Source organism: Abramis brama, assembly GCF_963993115.1.
Source record: "Abramis brama genome assembly, chromosome: 1".
Classification (NCBI taxonomy): domain Eukaryota; kingdom Metazoa; phylum Chordata; class Actinopteri; order Cypriniformes; family Leuciscidae; genus Abramis; species Abramis brama.
In genome coordinates this window covers 691,041-713,311 of record NC_139963.1, presented here as the reverse complement: position 1 = coordinate 713,311, position 22,271 = coordinate 691,041, and the positions used below count along the sequence as shown (strand labels likewise).

The 22,271-nt window shown below is 36.6% G+C and overlaps 1 protein-coding gene across 18 annotated transcripts in view; it reads right to left on the bottom strand.

The window, feature by feature from the left end:
• Window positions 1–1,866: 1,866 nt before the first annotated feature.
• LOC311090947 (uncharacterized protein) overlaps window positions 1,867–22,271 on the bottom strand; it is a 228,180-nt gene continuing 207,775 nt past the window's right edge. For 13 of the 18 annotated variants that reach the window (XM_084126594.1, XM_084126610.1, XM_084126609.1 and 10 more), the window contains 7 exons: window positions 15,198–15,371; window positions 14,790–14,963; window positions 11,952–12,125; window positions 9,102–9,275; window positions 4,315–4,488; window positions 3,917–4,078; window positions 1,867–2,440 (listed from right to left, as the gene is read on the bottom strand). In XM_084126594.1, coding sequence (XP_083982720.1) covers window positions 2,431–2,440; window positions 3,917–4,078; window positions 4,315–4,488; window positions 9,102–9,275; window positions 11,952–12,125; window positions 14,790–14,963; window positions 15,198–15,371 — 1,042 coding nt within the window. In that variant the 3' untranslated portion in view covers window positions 1,867–2,430. The remainder of the gene's footprint in view (window positions 2,441–3,916; window positions 4,079–4,314; window positions 4,489–9,101; window positions 9,276–11,951; window positions 12,126–14,789; window positions 14,964–15,197; window positions 15,372–22,271) is intronic. The other 5 variants (XM_084126611.1, XM_084126601.1, XM_084126605.1 and 2 more) reach the window with 4 other exon arrangements.

Sequence of the window (22,271 nt, the reverse complement as noted above, 5' to 3'; positions counted from 1 at the left end):
GGGGCAATGCACCTGCTCTCTTTTTGAAATGGGAAATTGAAGGTGACCCAAAAGATCTGAAAGATCAATCACATGTAACTTCACATGTGAAGGGTCCCTGCAGAGACCAGAAGATGACTGCCGATGATGACGGTAAAAAATATAATATTGTTAAATGATAACTCATTTATAATAAGCACTAGCGTTAGGAGTGTGTGTTGTTGAGTCTCACAGGTTCAGTTCAGACTCTATAAAGCATCATTGTGTGTTCAGCGTGTTAAAGACTCGCTCTACTATGCTTCTCTCACAGGAGTGTGTGTTGTTGAGTCTCACAGGAGTGTGTGTTGTTGAGTCTCACAGGAGTGTGTGTTGTTGAGTCTCACAGGAGTGTGTGTTGTTGAGTCTCACAGGAGTGTGTGTGTTGAGTCTCACAGGAGTGTGTGTTGTTGAGTCTCACAGGAGTGTGTGTTGTTGAGTCTCACAGGAGTGTGTGTTGTTGAGTCTGACTGCAGCGCTGAGGGACATGATGGACGGCAGAGACAGGTGAAGGTGGGAACGGTGGTCAGCTGATTCATCAGAATAAACACACAGAATGAGAACCGCTGTGTTGAGATGGCAGTGAGATGTGGGGTTCACCGCCTGGACATGTGTGATTGCTAGAACAATAAGTCTGAATAAAGCTTTGTTTGGTGTGTTGTTGACTTGTACATGCATTTGTTTATTGTGATGGTCACTTTTACTCATTTATTCTTGTTTCTTATTGTCAGTAAATAAAATATAATTATTTCATTAATATATGCATTAATTCATTGCTAGACTGATAATTGAGATGTGTTCACTGCATTTATTTAGTGTGTATTCATGCATATCTATATCATATGACAAAACAAATGACATTTTGTTTCTTTTACTGAAATATATAATTTTCAGTTAAAAAAGTAATATAATTAAGTATTGGTCAGCATTTATCATTATAATTGTGTGTAAGTGTTGGGGTGGGCTAGCAATGCAATTCTTTCTGGGGTAATCTTTATTTTTAAGGAGGGATATTTACATTTTTGGAGTATAAAATCATCAGTTTTCTCCAAAGGCGAGATCATCAGCCGCCCGTCTCCTCTGTGCAGACATTACACACATTACACACGCTGAGGAGAACTGCTCTAGGCTGGCGAGTTACTGATGTTAGGAAGTGTTAGTGCACCTGTCGCTCATAACTTATAGTTACATACAAGATCAGGGAAAGATTCCAGTTCTTTAACAATGAACAATCATAATGACAATAAACAAATCAAAATAAGAAAACATGAATATCATGGGTTTGCGTTTATCATAGTATGAGATTATATACACAGGGGGAAAAGCACAATTACAAGGTTAAATATATTTGAATAATTGATCATAATACATAAAAAAAAGTTTATTATTTATAAACCTGATGGATGAAACGAGTTAAACATAAATGAGATTTAAGCCACTTTTGCTTGTGGGTGAAACATTTTGCATATAAAATAAAGAAATTAACAACATATTCAAGAGATGATGATTTTGGGTTTTTATAATAAAAAATAACATCTTTAAGGATAAAACTGTGGGTCACATTATAGGGTTAAAATATAAGAACTTAAATCAACCCTAAATGTATTGGTTAAACTACAATCACAAAATAAATGGCCACTTGATTCTTCAACAAAACCACAAAATGTGCAAGTTTCATCAATATCAGGATATTTATAACCCTAACCCACCCTAACCCAGTGAATTAAAGCTGTCGCTCATATCTTTAAGTTGTTGTGCTTGTGATAATGTTGTAGGTCACATGATAACCTCAACATGGCGGATGATATATATATAACAGATCAGAGTCACAAATGTATTCCAAAACATAGATTTTACAAAAAAATCTTTTATTTTTATATAAGACATGTACAACTTCACATAAAATATCAATGAAATATACAAATCAGAATCAACAATATATTCCCAATTCCAAAACTTGGATTTCACACAAAACTAAATAGATATAAATAATTATAATAATGAATTATTATATTAATTATTATAAATAATTATTATTCATACTAAACCAACATTGATCATTCAATATCACGTTTCTAAAACGCATGCTAACACACACGCTGCTTTATTTAATTGTGAAGTCTGAGTCTCTTCCACCTTTATGAAACACATTTACACATGTATTTCTCCTCATAGACAGTAGTGAGACTCTTCTGTGGATCAGCTGATGGTTTCTGCTCCTCTCATGATCATTTCACACTACGATATAACACATCCATCAGAGTCTGGTGATCGACCTTTATCAGGGATGTTTGGTGATCGACCTTTATCAGGGATGTTTGGTGATCGACCTTTATCAGGGATGTTTGGTGATCGACCTTTATCAGGGATGTTTGGTGATCGACCTTTATCAGGGATGTTTGGTGATCGATCTTTTTAATATACGCTGTAAAGTGGAACAGAAGAGAAAACAATCAGAGTTCAGTGGAACAAAGTGCAAATTATTATATTTCAATTACTGTTTTTTTGGGGGGTAAAAATAAGTTAAATTGAATTCCTGTAATCAGATTAATTACTGACAATACATGATCTTGGATGGATATTTGTGTTTTTAAATATAATAGATGTAAAGCATGAATCATGTTCATATGTGTGTGTGTGTGTGTGTGTGTCGGTGCGACTCCTATTGAGTCTCTGTAAAGGAGAAACTAATGAGTGTACGGCGTATGGAATAAACCACAGGGAGCAAATACAAATGTTATTTTGAGTTCAAACACAAACCTTTAGTTAAAGCCGTTTGTCCTCTAGTTTAAACATGTTTGTAGGCTCTTAGTAAATAACTGAGAGTAAAGTAAGTGTAAAGTAGTGTGACGTGTTGCTTGTCACAGTAAAAACACACTAGAGACAGAGACATTCCTCATGTGAGCTGGACGCTGTGAGCTGAAGCTGGAACTGCACTGATTTTAGCAGGAGTGCAGCGTTTTCCTACAGTCTGACCAAGTCTGTTTTCACACTGAAATGATTCACTTCTACTGTTAATAAAGCAGGTGTTGATGTTGTAGTGGATTTTTTCCTAAATCCCGACTATCTAGCGTCTACAAATCGACACTTAATAAATAAAACTGTTGCGTCTACAATCGACACTTAATAACCTTTATACTCCAGCTCTTTGTGTCTTCCGTCGACAACTGGCCGAGTTTCTAACTAACTTGCTTCCCTAAACTGACCAGTTTAAGCAGAAATTAACAGACAGACTTTCAGCAAACGTCCTCTAAATGCTTTAATAACGGCCGGGAGAGTCTTCGAGCAGTTCTCAGAGAAACTCTCCCAAGAAGAATCAAGGCCGGAGGATCTCAGACAAATTCCATTGAGACTCCCAGCGTAAAACACAGATACAACAGTTTTTATAGAATCGAGGTATGGCATAAATGTCAGGCTGCATTACATCATTTCCCCATTATTTGATTGGTTCTTCATATGCAAACCCCTCTGTTACTAGGTAAAGCAAACTTTGTTTTAATGATGACTTCATTTGTTAATCACAAGATTCTAACAGACTGTCTAGTTTCATTTCCCAAACTATGTTATTTTTACACACATATGCACACACTCAAAGACACAAGTTTTCCATTGGTTTCGTACAGTACATCCTGTTCAGATGTTAGATGTTAAATAAGGTTAGATGTTAGAAACATGGTTACTTTAATATACAGTTTAAAATTTCTAAAAGCTGTGACAGTGAGCTTTTGTTCTCTTTCCTCCTTTGTGTTAAACATTTCAATAACTTCACATTTTGTTCTCACACAAACCCTGTGTTGCAATAAAGCTTAATGATAATTTCCTTTCACGAATGTTTGAAAGGTTTGTTCACATATCAGAGGTAAATGAAGATCTCTTTAATATCTCAGTGATGTTTCCTCACCTCAGGACACAGTTTGAGTCTCGTAGCTCGTCTCTGAGCCGCTGCTGTGAGTCTCCTATATTATTACCTCTCAGCTCAAGCTCTTTTAGAAACTGCAGAGCTTTTGAGTTAGTCAAAGACTGAGTTAGAGAAGAAACATCTGTAATGCCACAGCGATATAGACTAGAAAGACACAAACAGAGGAAGAGAGATTATCTTACAAACAAATCATGAATGTGAAGAATTTTACACAAATATAATGTGAACTCAGACTCACTGTGAGATATTGAGAATAAAGTGTTTTAGTTTAAAAAACCCAGAAAGTGCACTGCTATAAACAATGACACATAAGCCCTGCTGTCTTCAAATAAATAAACTTCAGTCACACTGTAATTGCTGTACAGTATAATGATACTAACTGTAGTTTCTCCAGCTTGAGTTGTGGGTTCATCAGTAGATCACTGAGGTTTTTCACTCCAGAGTCTCCTAGTGTATTCCCGCTCAGGTCCAGCTCTCTCAGGTGTGACGGGTTTGATTTCAGAGCTGAAGTCAGGATGAGACTCTGTTCCTCTGTAATACTGCATCTACTCAGACTGAAGACAGAAAGAGAAAATGACTCAGATCTATGATGATCAACTAACGTGTTCATCTTCATCCAGCAGACTTTTGCTGACAAATAAACAGGGATATCAAGGTAAAGGTAACATGGAGAAAGACACACATTGTTCATTTAAATATACTACCAACACTGTAACAATACAAAGGTTGAAATTGTTGATGTATTCATGTTTACACATTCAACTCAGAGATGGTACAAGACGGGCATTTATGATTAAAAAGTATATATATTAGGGGTGGAACGGTACACAGAAGTCACGGTTCGGTTCATACCTCGGTTCAGACATCACGGTTCGGTACGAGTTCGGTACAATGGAGGGAAAAGCAAAACAAAAATGCAGAAGGCATGTTTATTGTGCATGTCTCAGGCTGTACCATAGTGTCATACAGTCTCTCCCCTGAGCTATCTGCAACAGCCTGCCCTGAAGTGTGTAAAGTAAGATGTAAACAAAATGAGACAATCAGCTATAAAACTGAAAATAAAGCATCTCTTATTTATGTGCGGATGCACGAGCGCGAGGGTGCGCGGCAAAAATGTCGTCATTGCGGTGTGGGCGGTCGTGCGCGTTGGGTGCGCAAGGCCACATTTCGCGTGGCGGTGTGCAGTGCACGGTTTTTTAGCGCGCATGGCTCCGCATCCGAAGACACACGACTTTAGAGCCGAATCTGGCCGAGCATGTACATCTCACAGCACCGGCACCCAGTTCTTGCGTCTAAATTAGTTGCTTAATGTACATTAACAAAATGAGCCTACAATAGCAGACATAAGCCCTTTAAATAAAAATAAATGGCCATGTTTTATAAAAAGGTTCACAAAACTAAATACAAATGTTTAGAAATTATGTAAGATAACGTTAATTTAGTTGTAGGTTACGTTCTCATATCCATTTTTTTTTTTCTAATGTCACAAGGAATAATCTGGTTTCCTTACTCGATTCTTCTGTAGTGTGGTTTTGGTGTACTAAAGTGTTGTTGTAGGCTACTAAAATAAACATTCACGAGTGTACCTTACTTCTCACCGCTGATTCCTGATGGACAGTTATACCGAGTCGCACCTGTCGTTTCAAAGAATAGTACACCGGCGAACGCGAAGTATAAATGCCTCGTCCATTTGGGGAGGTGCGCGTGCGGTCTGCGGAGACTCGCGCTGCGGAGGCAGGCGAAAGCATAAACAAGGCTTAAGGCGGGGCTACAGATTAGGTGTCCCTAAAGAACCCGCGTATCTAACAGTAGTTCCGCATTACATTCATTAATTTGCATGCGAGTTTTATTTATTTTTATACTGTGTATTCTCTGTGTAAATTCATGCACCGAACCGTGACGCCCGTACCGATTCGGTTCAATACGAATACATGTACCGTTCCACCCCCAATATATATATATATATATATATATATATTAGGGGTGTGCAAAGCAGCCGGTATTTGTATCTGTATTTGTATTTGTTGAGGGGGGAAAAGTATTTGTATTTGTATTTGTATTCGAGTAAAATTCAAAATAGGTGCAAAAATCCAGTTTTTTTGCGTTACACTTCTAATTTACATTATAGTGTAAGTATTCTTTAATTATATCTATTATAATAAATATAGATATGCAATGTGTAAAATATTTTTTTCAAAACTACATTCATATTTAATTTTAAAATGGCTTTTTAAACCTGCTAAGAGTTATCCAGCCAATAATAAGCCTAGAACTGCTTTTCTGACGGACTGATATTAATGACATAATGACGGCTTTTTATTTCATTTCTCATCTCCATAAATATATCTAAAGCTAATGCAAGGGCTAGAAATCAATTAATTCTTTGCTGATATTTCCTCGTCATTATGGAGAGCGCAGTTCGCACCGCTTTCTCCTTTCCACAAGCGCTTGTTCTCTCGTGGCGTTTGTCGTTGCTATGCAACCGTGAACATTTGAAATCTGCACGCGCAAAAAACGCGCTATGTGAGCGAAATATTTCCATATGTGGCTCTTTCCTCCTATCTTATCAACAAGTGGACAGCCACCACATCAGCAGCACCGCCATGTCGCCATGTCTCATGAGGAAACTAAGCTTTTTGATATAAAGTTTTTCTTGTTCCCGAATACAAATATTTTTAAAGTATTTGTTCGAAATAAGTATTCGTAAAAAACACACTATTTGTGCCTTTCCGAATACCGTATTCGGGTTCGGCTCCACCCCTAATATATATATATATATATATATATATATATATATATTTATATGTGTGTGTGTGTGTATATATATATATATGCTTTTTATATATATATATACCCCCTTTTTTTGAATATGTTGGGAAGTTGACCTTCCCAGACAATCCTGAGTAAACTTAGTGTCCCACGTTTTTTGCTGCAAATGACTGGGCAGTAGTTCTTGGACCGTCACTCACAGCTATTAGTTAATGTGTTTTTATTTTGTTGTTTTTCCTTCATTGTTACTATGTTGTTTGTCGTTTATTTTTGTTGATTCTTGGTGTTTATGTTTTTGTATTTTTTTTCTTTGTATGTGAAGGGGAACTTTGTTTGTTCTTATTTCATGTTCAAACTTTAATAAAGAGATTGATGAAAAAAAAAAGTATATACTGTATATATTAGGGGTGACCCCGAATAGTCGAAGATTCGATGCTTCGATTGGAGGAGCCGGATTCGACTACCGATCTCACGGTCGAATCTTCGCAGAGGTGTTATGAGACGAGGATCATGCCACTTTGGCTATATGAGGGCGCTCAATGTCTGATTTCACATAGAACTACCGGTTTTCTGTCAATACGTTAATATTCAGCCTATTATGATAATGCTGTATATAAAAATGTGCAAAGAAAGAAGCTTTTAATAAATATTTTTTAACGTGCGTGAATAAATCAAAACACCCCGTGACAGATTTAAGTTTCACTTTCAATCCGTGACCGACAGAGGAGCGTCTTGGCGGCAAGGATTTAAATCTTTAACAATGTCTGGGATAAGAAAATCTAAAGTGTGGATGTACACCATCAGAAAGGATATTCTCCAAGGCTGGATTTAGCATCAGGAAAACCATGATCGCACTTCTGCCGGCCAACGTTAACAAGTTGGTTTTCCACGGGACATTCTAAAATGCTTGACGTGAAAAAAGCTTTTAAAACGCTTAAAAGGCACTTTAACGTGGCTTAATGTACACAGTACACACTTTATTAAGAAACCGTACTATGATAAGCAGATGAACCCAGAATATGAACGCAATGCGTTCCTCCTATAGTAAAGCGTTATCTTTACATAATTTGATATTTTAATTTAACTACTTTAGGAGATTAAGTCGTTAAACGTTTTTCACGTTAAGTGTTTTAGAATGTATTTTATCCGCGCGCACAAAAGACTCCAACGGACACAGACAGAGTGAAAGACTGGGTTTGTTCTCTCGATCAGGTATCGGGTACAAGTGATTTCAAAACTTTTCAGCCGGTTATAATTTGATTTTTGGATGCTGTGAACATGTTTAGCTAAAAGACTGCCACTCCAGTTTAGCATTTATTGTTGTTTCTGCAGTTAAAAAGACAAAGTTGAAAATTCTGGCTACTATCGTTATTTTAATAATTTCTTTATTTTTATTTTATTTATTGATCTGTCAGGGTTATCTAATCTAACTATTTGTGGCTTGTGTTTTGAATATATGTTCCCCTGCACTTTAGGCATTTTGCACACATTTGCTTCTCATCTTGTGACTTGATTCTGATTTATTTCGTTTTGTATTTTTATTTATTAGAAAGGTATATTCTGTTCTAATTTCATTTAGTAAATTAATTATTTATTTTTTCGGTGCATCGATGTTGTGCTGTACTTAGAGCCTGCTCGCACAGGTAATTTAGCCGATTTAATTTGATTTGCATGTGAAATGTCTGCAGTGTGGCCTTTCTGGAGTTATGTTATTTCTTAGTTTTATTGATTCAAAATGTTTTTATACATTTTTTTCTATATCTTTGTGTGATTTTCTGTACATCGCGGCTTTGAAATGTTAAAGCCCCGCCCCCAGACCCAGCCCCAGCCCCCCCCCAACTTTCTACCTGAGAACGAAAAGTGAAAAATCAAGCTGAATACTTGTTTTTAGTTTTGTTGAAAAAATAAAAAGACGAAAAAGGAAGTGTTTTCTCGTTTTTCTACTTTCAATATTAAATCAAAAGACGAATGAACACACGACACGGTCCGTGTATCATCTGATCATTTCATTTCCTGTTTGGAATGGAATAACGAGAAATGAAAAGACGGATCGTTTATTCGGTGTTTCGTTTAGTTTAATAAACGGAAAATGAGATTTCGGCTCGATTTCTAATTTTTCGTTTGTGGTTTACAAATCGGTTTATGGCTTTGATATTTCGTTTGCACATGTGGGCGGCGCTGAAACGCCCCTTTCATCTGATTGGTCAAACCGCTTCGTCTTCAGTACAGCCAGAATAAGAGTCCGTACGGCACACTCACATCCCACTTTAACCCCCTGTGAGCAATAGGGGAAACCCAGAAAGTGCACTGCTATAAACAATGACACATAAGCCCTGCTGTCTTCAAATAAATAAACTTCAGTCACACTGTAATTGCTGTACAGTATAATGATACTAACTGTAGTTTCTCCAGCTTGAGTTGTGGGTTCATCAGTAGATCACTGAGGTTTTTCACTCCAGAGTCTCCTAGTGTATTCCCGCTCAGGTCCAGCTCTCTCAGGTGTGACGGGTTTGATTTCAGAGCTGAAGTCAGGATGAGACTCTGTTCCTCTGTAATTCTGCAGTTCCACAGACTGAAGACAGAAAGAGAAAATGACTCAGATCTATGATGATCAACTAACGTGTTCATCTTCATCCAGCAGACTTTTGCTGACAAATAAACAGGGATATCAAGGTAAAGGTAACATGGAGAAAGACACACATTGTTCATTTAAATATACTACCAACACTGTAACAATACAAAGGTTGAAATTGTTGATGTATTCATGTTTACACATTCATTTCATATCATTTTTAAAGGGTCATGAAACCCCAAAACACATTTTTTGATGACGTGACGCGTGACCTTTCCAACGTGATGATGTAATACGTGGCACATCTCAGAGATGGTACAAGACCAATTTGTTTGTGGTTAAAAAGTATATATATATATACCCCCTTTTTTTTGAATATGTTGGGAAGTTGACCTTCCCAGACAATCCTGAGTAAACTTAGTGTCCCACGTTTTTTGCTGCAAATGACTGGGCAGTAGTTCTTGGACCGTCACTCACAGCTATTAGTTAATGTGTTTTTATTTTGTTTTTTTTCCTTCATTGTTACTATGTTGTTTGTCGTTTATTTTTGTTGAGTCTTGGTGTTTATGTTTTTGTATTTTTTTTCTTTGTATGTGAAGGGGAACTTTGTTTGTTCTTATTTCATGTTCAAAATTTAATAAAGAGATTGATGAAAAAAAAAAGTATATACTGTATATATTAGGGGTGACCCCGAATAGTCGAAGATTCGATGCTTCGATTGGAGGAGCCGGATTCGACTACCGATCTCACGGTCGAATCTTCGCAGAGGTGTTATGAAACGATGATCATGCCACTTTGGCTATATGAGGGCGCTCAATGTCTGATTTCACATAGAACTACCGGTTTTCTGTCAATACGTTAATATTCAGCCTATTATGATAATGCTGTATATAAAAATGTGCAAAGAAAGAAGCTTTTAATAAATATTTTTTAACGTGCGTGAATAAATCCAAACGCCCCGTGACAGATTTAAGTTTCACTTTCAATCCGTGACCGACAGAGGAGCGTCTTGGCGGCAAGGATTTAAATCTTTAACAATGTCTGGGATAAGAAAATCTAAAGTGTGGATGTACACCATCAGAAAGGATATTCTCCAAGGCTGGATTTAGCATCAGGAAAACCATGATCGCACTTCTGCCGGCCAACGTTAACAAGTTGGTTTTCCACGGGACATTCTAAAATGCTTGACGTGAAAAAAGCTTTTAAAACGCTTAAAAGGCACTTTAACGTGGCTTAATGTACACAGTACACACTTTATTAAGAAACCGTACTATGATAAGCAGATGAACCCAGAATATGAACGCAATGCGTTCCTCCTATAGTAAAGCGTTATCTTTACATAATTTGATATTTTAATTTAACTACTTTAGGAGATTAAGTCGTTAAACGTTTTTCACGTTAAGTGTTTTAGAATGTATTTTATCCGCGCGCACAAAAGACTCCAACGGACACAGACAGAGTGAAAGACTGGGTTTGTTCTCTCGATCAGGTATCGGGTACAAGTGATTTCAAAACTTTTCAGCCGGTTCTAATTTGATTTTTGGATCCTGTGAACATGTTTAGCTAAAAGACTGCCACTCCAGTTTAGCATTTATTGCTGTTTCTGCAGTTAAAAAGACAAAGTTGAAAATTCTGGCTACTATCGTTATTTTAATAATTTCTTTATTTTTATTTTATTTATTGATCTGTCAGGGTTATCTAATCTAACTATTTGTGGCTTGTGTTTTGAATATATGTTCCCCTGCACTTTAGGCATTTTGCACACATTTGCTTCTCATCTTGTGACTTGATTCTGATTTATTTCGTTTTGTATTTTTATTTATTAGAAAGGTATATTCTGTTCTAATTTAATTTAGTAAATTAATTATTTATTTTTTCGGTGCATCGATGTTGTGCTGTACTTAGAGCCTGCTCGCACAGGTAATTTAGATGATTTAATTTGATTTGCATGTGAAATGTCTGCAGTGTGGCCTTTCTGGAGTTATGTTATTTCTTAGTTTTATTGATTCAAAATGTTTTTATACATTTTTTTCTATATCTTTGTGTGATTTTCTGTACATCGCGGCTTTGAAATGTTAAAGCCCCGCCCCCAGACCCAGCCCCAGCCCCCCCCCCAACTTTCTACCTGAGAACGAAAAGTGAAAAATCAAGCTGAATACTTGTTTTTAGTTTTTCTGAAAAAATAAAAAGACGAAAAAGGAAGTGTTTTCTCGTTTTTCTACTTTCAATATTAAATCAAAAGACGAATGAACACACGACACGGTCCGTGTATCATCTGATCATTTCATTTCCTGTTTGGAATGGAATAACGAGAAATGAAAAGACGGATCGTTTATTCGGTGTTTCGTTTAGTTTAATAAACGGAAAATGAGATTTCGGCTCGATTTCTAATTTTTCGTTTGTGGTTTACAAATCGGTTTATGGCTTTGATATTTCGTTTGCACATGTGGGCGGCGCTGAAACGCCCCTTTCATCTGATTGGTCAAACCGCTTCGTCTTCAGTACAGCCAGAATAAGAGTCCGTACGGCACACTCACATCCCACTTTAACCCCCTGTGAGCAATAGGGGAAACCCAGAAAGTGCACTGCTATAAACAATGACACATAAGCCCTGCTGTCTTCAAATAAATAAACTTCAGTCACACTGTAATTGCTGTACAGTATAATGATACTAACTGTAGTTTCTCCAGCTTGAGTTGTGGGTTCATCAGTAGATCACTGAGGTTTTTCACTCCAGAGTCTCCTAGTGTATTCCTGCTCAGGTCCAGCTCTCTCAGGTGTGACGGGTTTGATTTCAGAGCTGAAGTCAGGATGAGACTCTGTTCCTCTGTAATTCTGCAATCACTCAGACTGAAGACAGAAAGAGAAAATGACTCAGATCTATGATGATCAACTAACGTGTTCATCTTCATCCAGCAGACTTTTGCTGACAAATAAACAGGGATATCAAGGTAAAGGTAACATGGAGAAAGACACACATTGTTCATTTAAATATACTACCAACACTGTAACAATACAAAGGTTGAAATTGTTGATGTATTCATGTTTACACATTCATTTCATTTCATTTTTAAAGGGTCATGAAACCCCAAAACACATTTTTTGATGACGTGACGCGTGACCTTTCCAACGTGATGATGTAATACGTGGCACATCTCAGAGATGGTACAAGACGGGCATTTGTGGTTAAAAAGTATATATATATATACCCCCTTTTTTTGAATATGTTGGGAAGTTGACCTTCCCAGACAATCCTGAGTAAACTTAGTGTCCCACGTTTTTTGCTGCAAATGACTGGGCAGTAGTTCTTGGACCGTCACTCACAGCTATTAGTTAATGTGTGTTTATTTTGTTTTGTTTCCTTCATTGTTACTATGTTGTTTGTCGTTTATTTTTGTTGATTCTTGGTGTTTATGTTTTTGTATTTTTTTTCTTTGTATGTGAAGGGGAACTTTGTTTGTTCTTATTTCATGTTCAAAATTTAATAAAGAGATTGATGAAAAAAAAAAGTATATACTGTATATATTAGGGGTGACCCCGAATAGTCGAAGATTCGATGCTTCGATTGGAGGAGCCGGATTCGACTACCGATCTCACGGTCGAATCTTCGCAGAGGTGTTATGAGACGATGATCATGCCACTTTGGCTATATGAGGGCGCTCAATGTCTGATTTCACATAGAACTACCGGTTTTCTGTCAATACGTTAATATTCAGCCTATTATGATAATGCTGTATATAAAAATGTGCAAAGAAAGAAGCTTTTAATAAATATTTTTTAACGTGCGTGAATAAATCCAAACGCCGCGTGACAGATTTAAGTTTCACTTTCAATCCGTGACCGACAGAGGAGCGTCTTGGCGGCAAGGATTTAAATCTTTAACAATGTCTGGGATAAGAAAATCTAAAGTGTGGATGTACACCATCAGAAAGGATATTCTCCAAGGCTGGATTTAGCATCAGGAAAACCATGATCGCACTTCTGCCGGCCAACGTTAACAAGTTGGTTTTCCACGGGACATTCTAAAATGCTTGACGTGAAAAAAGCTTTTAAAACGCTTAAAAGGCACTTTAACGTGGCTTAATGTACACAGTACACACTTTATTAAGAAACCGTACTATGATAAGCAGATGAACCCAGAATATGAACGCAATGCGTTCCTCCTATAGTAAAGCGTTATCTTTACATAATTTGATATTTTAATTTAACTACTTTAGGAGATTAAGTCGTTAAACGTTTTTCACGTTAAGTGTTTTAGAATGTATTTTATCCGCGCGCACAAAAGACTCCAACGGACACAGACAGAGTGAAAGACTGGGTTTGTTCTCTCGATCAGGTATCGGGTACAAGTGATTTCAAAACTTTTCAGCCGGTTCTAATTTGATTTTTGGATGCTGTGAACATGTTTAGCTAAAAGACTGCCTCTCCAGTTTAGCATTTATTGTTGTTTCTGCAGTTAAAAAGACAAAGTTGAAAATTCTGGCTACTATCGTTATTTTAATAATTTCTTTATTTTTATTTTATTTATTGATCTGTCAGGGTTATCTAATCTAACTATTTGTGGCTTGTGTTTTGAATATGTTCCCCTGCACTTTAGGCATTTTGCACACATTTGCTTCTCATCTTGTGACTTGATTCTGATTTATTTCGTTTTGTATTTTTATTTATTAGAAAGGTATATTCTGTTCTAATTTAATTTAGTAAATTAATTATTTATTTTTTCGGTGCATCGATGTTGTGCTGTACTTAGAGCCTGCTCGCACAGGTAATTTAGCCGATTTAATTTGATTTGCATGTGAAATGTCTGCAGTGTGGCCTTTCTGGAGTTATGTTATTTCTTAGTTTTATTGATCCAAAATGTTTTTATACATTTTTTTCTATATCTTTGTGTGATTTTCTGTACATCGCGGCTTTGAAATGTTAAAGCCCCGCCCCCAGACCCAGCCCCCCCCCAACTTTCTACCTGAGAACGAAAAGTGAAAAATCAAGCTGAATACTTGTTTTTAGTTTTTCTGAAAAAATAAAAAGACGAAAAAGGAAGTGTTTTCTCGTTTTTCTACTTTCAATATTAAATCAAAAGACGAATGAACACACGACACGGTCCGTGTATCATCTGATCATTTCATTTCCTGTTTGGAATGGAATAATGAGAAATGAAAAGACGGATCGTTTATTCGGTGTTTCGTTTAGTTTAATAAACGGAAAATGAGATTTCGGCTCGATTTCTAATTTTTCGTTTGTGGTTTACAAATCGGTTTATGGCTTTGATATTTCGTTTGCACATGTGGGCGTCGCTGAAACACCCCTTTCATCTGATTGGTCAAACCGCTTCGTCTTCAGTACAGCCAGAATAAGAGTCCGTACGGCACACTCACATCCCACTTTAACCCCCTGTGAGCAATAGGGGAAACCCAGAAAGTGCACTGCTATAAACAATGACACATAAGCCCTGCTGTCTTCAAATAAATAAACTTCAGTCACACTGTAATTGCTGTACAGTATAATGATACTAACTCTAGTTTCTCCAGCTTGAGTTGTGGGTTCATCAGTAGATCACTGAGGTTTTTCACTCCAGAGTCTCCTAGTTTATTCCCGCTCAGGTTCAGCTCTCTCAGGTGTGACGGGTTTGATTTCAGAGCTGAAGTCACATTAGAATAACCTTCATCTGTCATATCACAGCCTCTTAACCTACATTAGCAGAGAGAGAGAAGAAAATAAGACAGAAGAAAAGAAAACTCTTTATTCTGTAAAGTCACATCATCTTCATAAGCAAATAAAACAGAGAGAGGAAGAGAGATCTTCATCTTTATTTCACCAGATCACAAAATACTCAGTTTGCACAAATACAGTGTTAAAGTGTTTTAGTTTAAACTGTTGAAGTGATTTTAAGCATTTTGATTCTTGTATGTGAATGTGACTGACCTCAATCTCTCCAGTTTACAGTGTGAATCCTTCAGTACGGCACATAAGTGCTTCACTCCAGAGTCTCCTAGTTTATTCCCGCTCAGGTCCAGCTCTCTCAGGTGTGACGGGTTTGATCTCAGAGCTGAAGTCAGGATGAGACTCTGTTCCTCTGTAATACTGCATCCACTCAGACTGAAGACAGAAAGAGAAAATGACTCAGATCTATGATGATCAACTAACGTGTTCATCTTCATCCAGCAGACTTTTGCTGACAAATAAACAGGGATATCAAGGTAAAGGTAACATGGAGAAAGACTACACATTGTTCATTTAAATATACTACCAACACTGTAACAATAAAAAGGTTGAAAGCGTTGATCTATTTATGTTAGTTTACACATTCATTTCATTTAATCTTTAAGGTTCTTTCATGTCAATGTCACCCTTGGTTTGCTCACTGGGTCAAATGTGTTTATGTCGGTTGTTTTCAGACACATTGTCTACTTGCTAAAACTTTACAGTAAGGTTTCATTTGTTAACATTAACTACATTAGTTAACATGAACCCATGATGGACAATACTATACAGCATTTAATAACCTTAAGTTTAAACATTTACTAATACATTTTTAAATACAAAAGTTTTCTGTTAACATTAGTAAATCCCCTGTGAACTAACATGAACAAAGAATAACTGTATAAACTAACATGATCAGATTAAGGAATAAAAGTATTTCCTTAAGCAGAAGACAATCAAACAAGTTTTGTAAAAGGTAGTTCATCTGCTTTAGTGCTGCACCGTGAGGCAGTGTCGGTGTATTTTATGGATGGCTCAGCTAAACAGGCCAATAAGAGACTATTAACTACTATTATTGCTTTTAATTATACTAATGTCTAATTAAAATGTCTACAAATGTATAAAACTGATCAGAGATCAGGTAAAACCCACAGACACTTGTTCAATCTCAGTGAATCTGCATGATTCATGGGTTCACAGAGATCATCGCCCCCCAGTGGTGAACCATTGACATTTTTAAACGTTTTGAAACAGTTATGACGTAACGAAGCCTCGTTTACTGAAATCATGTGACTTTGGCAGTTTGATACACACTCCGAACCACTGATCCAATAAATTATGCCATTGACATTGTGTCTTTGCAGTGCATGTGTATTCGCAGATTATTGTTATGATGCCAATTTGTGGCTTAATTTAAATTGAGCAGCAATACTGCTGTGGTAAAAGGGATGTCAAGCATTTATTTATTATTTATTTTAATGTTACTGAGGAATGAGTTAAAGCATAAAGCATACAGTAGGCTACACTCCATAAATGTTCCTAAAGAGTGTTGAAAATTGAGAAGCCATAGCTTATGGATCCAGTGAATTACCCACAGCATTTATTCAGGGAATGTTCAACAAACATATTTATTAGCTAACAGGTATGAAAGCAACAATAACAAAAAAAAGAAAAAAAGAAAAGGCAAATGTGCATGCAGGACAGCTGTATTTGCCAGCAGTGGAAGATCTGACCACACAGTCCCACCTTCAACATTCTGAACATTCAATCTAAGGAAGGGAGAACAAACTATAGACTGAAGTTACATGTTTATGAAGAACATTTACTTGTTTTGTAATGTATATGTATACATGTTTCTTACCCATTGGCCAGTTTGGCCTTAATACCTATGCTGCTCTCCATCTAATGTAGTTATATTAGTAAATAAATGTCACAGTTGTATTATCTTTTTGAGAACAATTTAACACACCATCACCCTTCATTGTGAAATTTTCACATCTCCTCTTTATATAATCACGCTCCTTTCTTGAGCAGCGGTCGGGATATTGGTTATCCTGCAAAGTTTTTGATTTGTCTAACTTTAATTGCATCCATTTGCTGTGGCAGTATATGGCCTAACAACAATGACACTTCATTTATAGACCTTTTAATCTGTTCCTAACGGTTAGCAGACAACAATAATGAAAGCACATGATTCATAACAAGTAAAGAGAATATGTTAATGAGATTCATGGTACCAGTCAAATGAAGAGAACTGGCATAATTTAAATTTATATTACATAAAAAGATTGTGTCATATTTCTTTTGTTAAAGAGGTCAGCAAAAAAGTAAACAATAAAGCATTTCCTCTTGTTTTAGAGAGGGTCATGCTATTCGTGTGAGGTGACAAATGATTAAGAGGTTAGTGATGTAGGCCTATGAGTATATTAGCCATAGAGAATATCAGTATATATTTGTAATAATTCATTATCACTATATCATATGTTTTGCTTATTTCAGTAATACAATTTGTGGTTGCCTCTCAGTGTTTTTCACAGGACTTTAATCACTAAAGACAAAGTGTTCTACATGTCCAATACAAGACATTAGATACACAACATTCAAGTTCATGCTGCTACTGAGCATAATGTACATGTACACATTTGGCAGACGCTTCTATCCAAAGCGACTTACATTGCATTTCAAGCTACACATTTACATTCTTATTAGTTCTTGCTTTCCCTGGGAATCAAACCCATGACCTTGGTGTTGTAAGCGCCAACGCTCTACTGTTTGAGCTACAGGAAAGCTCAACACAATGTACAATTCAATATTACTATATTTGCTATATAGAATTGTTCTGAAAGGAGAAGAGTCAAAATTAGTTTTTATTTTTTATTTTATAAATCTGTTGAATGTTACAAGTTCATGAGATAATTAACTTCATGACCCTATAAGCATAGCTGCTTTATGTCCAGGGAAAAGGATACAGGTGTCAGAGCTGGTTAAGAAAAGAGATCTTAATATAATCAGCAGAGTAAAATAAGCTGATAAGTGTTTTTATATAAAAAATAATAGATCCATTATAAAATTAGGCTATATGCAGATCAATAAATGCAACTGGAAAAAAATGTACTTTGCAATTTATGTTTCTTTTAGGTAGTCTAGCTACTTTCATTTAATCTACATCTGTTGTTATTTGTGATTAGAACTCATGACAACACACTACAGAAAATATGATACACTAATGTTGAGAAGAGTCTTCTGAAGTGCGCTGACAAGTCTGTTCATCCAGTGAAACCGAATGCCCCATGTTAACATAGGCGTGGTTTCTGAGCTTGACACTAAAGTATGTTAAACTTCTTTGAAATTGCGTCAAATACGCAGGAATATACACTTCAAAAACAAATCGCTTTATTATGCATACCAGTGTGTATACAACTGGTGAAACATACGTTTTTAATCATGGATCCGTGAAAAATGGCTGCGACGAATCTGTAGCCGTCTAACATCTGCTGGAAATCCAGGTAAAACTGGGAAAAAAATCTGCGTGCACGCGCGTTCCCCCAGTTAACATGATCCCCAGTTGATCCGTAACACCGGCACACTGAAGCTTTTTTTTTTTTATAGTTCAAAGTTACTATCAGATTTAATGTTATTACCTTGACAAACTATACATCATTAAAAAGATATAAGACTCAAGTTTCAGTATTTGACCACTATTGTATTCTGAGAAACTCATAGTGACAGTTATGTCTTAATTTGTGTCAGGAGTTATGTAATGAAAAAATGAGTCGATACCTTTAATATGAATTATGAGCGTCAGCTTTCATTCAGAAAAAAACTCCTGTGCTGTCGTCATGACAACTCTTGACAAAACAACGTTCTTCAGGGCTTTTAGCTCAAAAATGTGCAGATTTGGAGAAATATTGATAGATTCTCATAGATTTACATCAGATTTCTATAGAGAGGAATAATATTTATTGAATTTATACCCAAATGCGTCGACGTAATCATTATGAGCGCTGGATACTCTGATGTACTGTGTTTTCAATCCATACCAGCAGCCTGAGGACGCCCTATGCACATTTAAGCTGCGCCCGAAATCAAATACTTCCCTACTATATAGTATGCGAAAAACAGTACATGAGCAGAGTGGTATGTCCGAAATCATAGAATTCGAAAAACAGCAGGCGAGAAGTACCCGGATGACCTACTACTTCCGGCGAGATTCTGAAGTGCGCATATGATGGACACTTTACTATCCCATGATCAGGGCCTGAAGTTAAAGTCCAACTGAAATCAAAATTGACCCTATTTAATTTGTTAGCGCATATTACTAGTCTTGTGGTGAAAAATTAATCTGTGCAAGTTAATACACAGAAAAAAATGGTTTGCCGTCGTAATCTTTAATCAAAGTCTGAAAAGTTACTTCCGGACTGGAATGGAGTTCCTTCTCTGACGACGTAGGTTTGACTGCATGGGTTGGGAAACGCTTAACCACTCCCCTCAAACCGTTAGTCTGCTATGAGCAAGAGATGGAGAGGAGGAGCGCTAGAGTAAAACCCTGCCCTCTGTTCAATATGCCTTTTCACTGGGAAATACGTCACAACACTGGAGAAAAGTCGTTTGCAACTTCCGGTTCACGCGGACTTTAACTTTTTTGACCACCTGCCACAGTGACTTTTTACCAGACAGTTTTTTTTTTTTTTTGGCCTCATAAAAGGTGAAAAAAAAGGAATTGCACAAACATTTGTTCTTTAACTTGTAAGAATACACATTTAAGTGTTGTCAAGTTATTAACGAGATCCATACAAGTAATAATAACTCTTAGAATACAGATATAGACCTAGTGCAGCTCGTATTAAAAACAATGGCTGGGCAGCTGTTAGTTACAGCGTTCAGGAACCGTTAAGCAGAACTAAATTAACATTGTTATTACCATATACATAGGTTAAATTGGGCTGGAGCGCAGCTCCGCCTCCTCGGGTCCACAACACACCATGCCGGAGCTCAGCTCCGTCTCCTTCAGCTCCTTCACATATTGTTATTCCACTTGAATTATTTTTCATCTCCTGGTAAATACATGGCATATGAGACTGAATAATTAGCAAGACTACACAGAGACACCCAGGCTACATGGAATTATCAGACGTCATAATGCGCGTTCTCTGGTTCAGCACCCCGCCCACCAGCGACGTTACCATGGAAACCCGCGAACGGCTAGCAAAATCAATCTTTTAAATTCAACCGCCCGATGGGCTCATTGTGCCGTCTAATTCTTTATCGAGCATACGTGATTATTTGGTTTACTTTACCTCAGATAAATAAGATACGTAATTATTCATTTCAAACGCAACCTACAACTTCATTTTCTAATGTGACTAATGTAGCCTCGCTCGCACTGTTTTTTATTTGATTTGTCTGCTAAGGCCCATAGCTGCCAACTTTCACGCTCTCACGTGACGCCACACATCAATTTTCTCACGCACAGTAACATTGCAAAGCAAAGAGGACACGGAGACCGACAGACAAGACAGAGCAGGATACTTATGTTATAAAAAATAATCTCATCTCTCAGATTCTGTCAATTTTATTTCAAAATTCAAGCAATAAATACCGTTTTGGCGCTTGTAAATGTGACGCGACAGATCCCTATAACTGTTAGCGTCACGTGAACGGATGATCTCTAGCTAATGAACAATGTTAAATACAGTTGTTGGTGTTATAATTAAAAAAAACGCATTATATGTCTGGGCTGATTAGGTGAGTTTTTGTTGTTTTTTTTTGTCTTGAGAAAAATGAATGCCTATCTTGTGTAGCCTACCTAATATTTATCCAAATGAGTCAATATTGAATCAAATCACAAGCACTGAACTGAATTGAAATCATAAAATTTGTGTCAAGCAATAAAAAAAGTAGTTTATCAGAAATTGTACCATGTAAACAATATAAATTGTTTTTACTAAACCTAATACAATTCTGCTTAGTTACTAAAATGTTCAGATTTTTTTTCACCATACTAACACCAATTTGATATTTAAAAATAAAATATTTAAAAAGTATATAATTATCTAACATCTGACTAATATAACAAACTGCCAAAGAAATTGGCCCTGATTCTCTTAAATCAACATCATTTTCTTGTTTAAAAAGATGTTTACACTGTTAGACCTTACCAGGTTTTTTACAGTAAAAGAGTAAAAGGGGGGCGAGTTCAACTTCAGACTAGAGTAACGACGAGACGAGATGAATCCTCCAGTTTCTTGCAGCGCTCCGGTCTGCAACGCTCTGAAAGCTGCCACAGTTCACACCAATTCAACGAGACGGTGCGGTGCATCATCTTGATAGCACAACGACTCTTTGTACTTCAGTCCAACTTCCGACTTTTCGGCTATTTTTTGTAGCTTTATATATATCATTTGTTGCGTCTAAATATGAATGAGGATATGGTTATTGATAAATCGAATTGTTATTGTTGTTCTTATTATCATTTAGGAGGGCTTAGGAACATTTTGGGGTAGCTTCAGCCCCCCTAAAATAGGCCAAACGACGTCCCTGCTGTAATCTACAGTATGTTACTGTAAAAATCCACTAAATTAAAACTCAAGTTAACTAATTTCACTTGCAGAAACCGACTGCCTTAAATTGACCAACTGTCATTTAAATGTATTACTAAAATTTATAATGCATAAATAATGTGAGCAAAGTATTACTGTGAACTTCTTTCATTTGAAACCACTAAAAAACTATTGAACATAAAAAGATTTCCACTGGACCAGCAACTACACAGTCACCGCCTGTTAAATAAAGCAACATGCAGAATATCATCAATGTTTGTAGATCTTCTGCTGGACTGAAGCACAGGCTCTACTCTTCTGCACAACGGTGACCCAAAAAATACAATTTACAGTAAACTACTGGCAACAGTGTTCCAGTATAAACCTGTTTTATAACTTACAGTTTATTACTGTTAAAATACATTTCATGGGTGTGACTTTTTATCTTACAATGTTAACCCTTTCAACCCCACAGGAAAATCCACACTACAAAGAGTAAAAAGTAACATTGACGCAGTGTTGCAGTGAGATAATTAAGTGAATATGTTGAATAATAAGTGAATAAGTGAAATAAGTGATTGTTGAGCATTAGTGATGAACACCTGCTGTTAACAAGCAGGATCACTGAAGGAAAGAGGAACACACAAACAGAAAATAGAGAAACAGAAGAACTACAACTGACTTCCAGCCATTACACATTATTACACTTATTATTAACAGTATGACTTTATTTCTGTCATACATCTACAGAAATTGT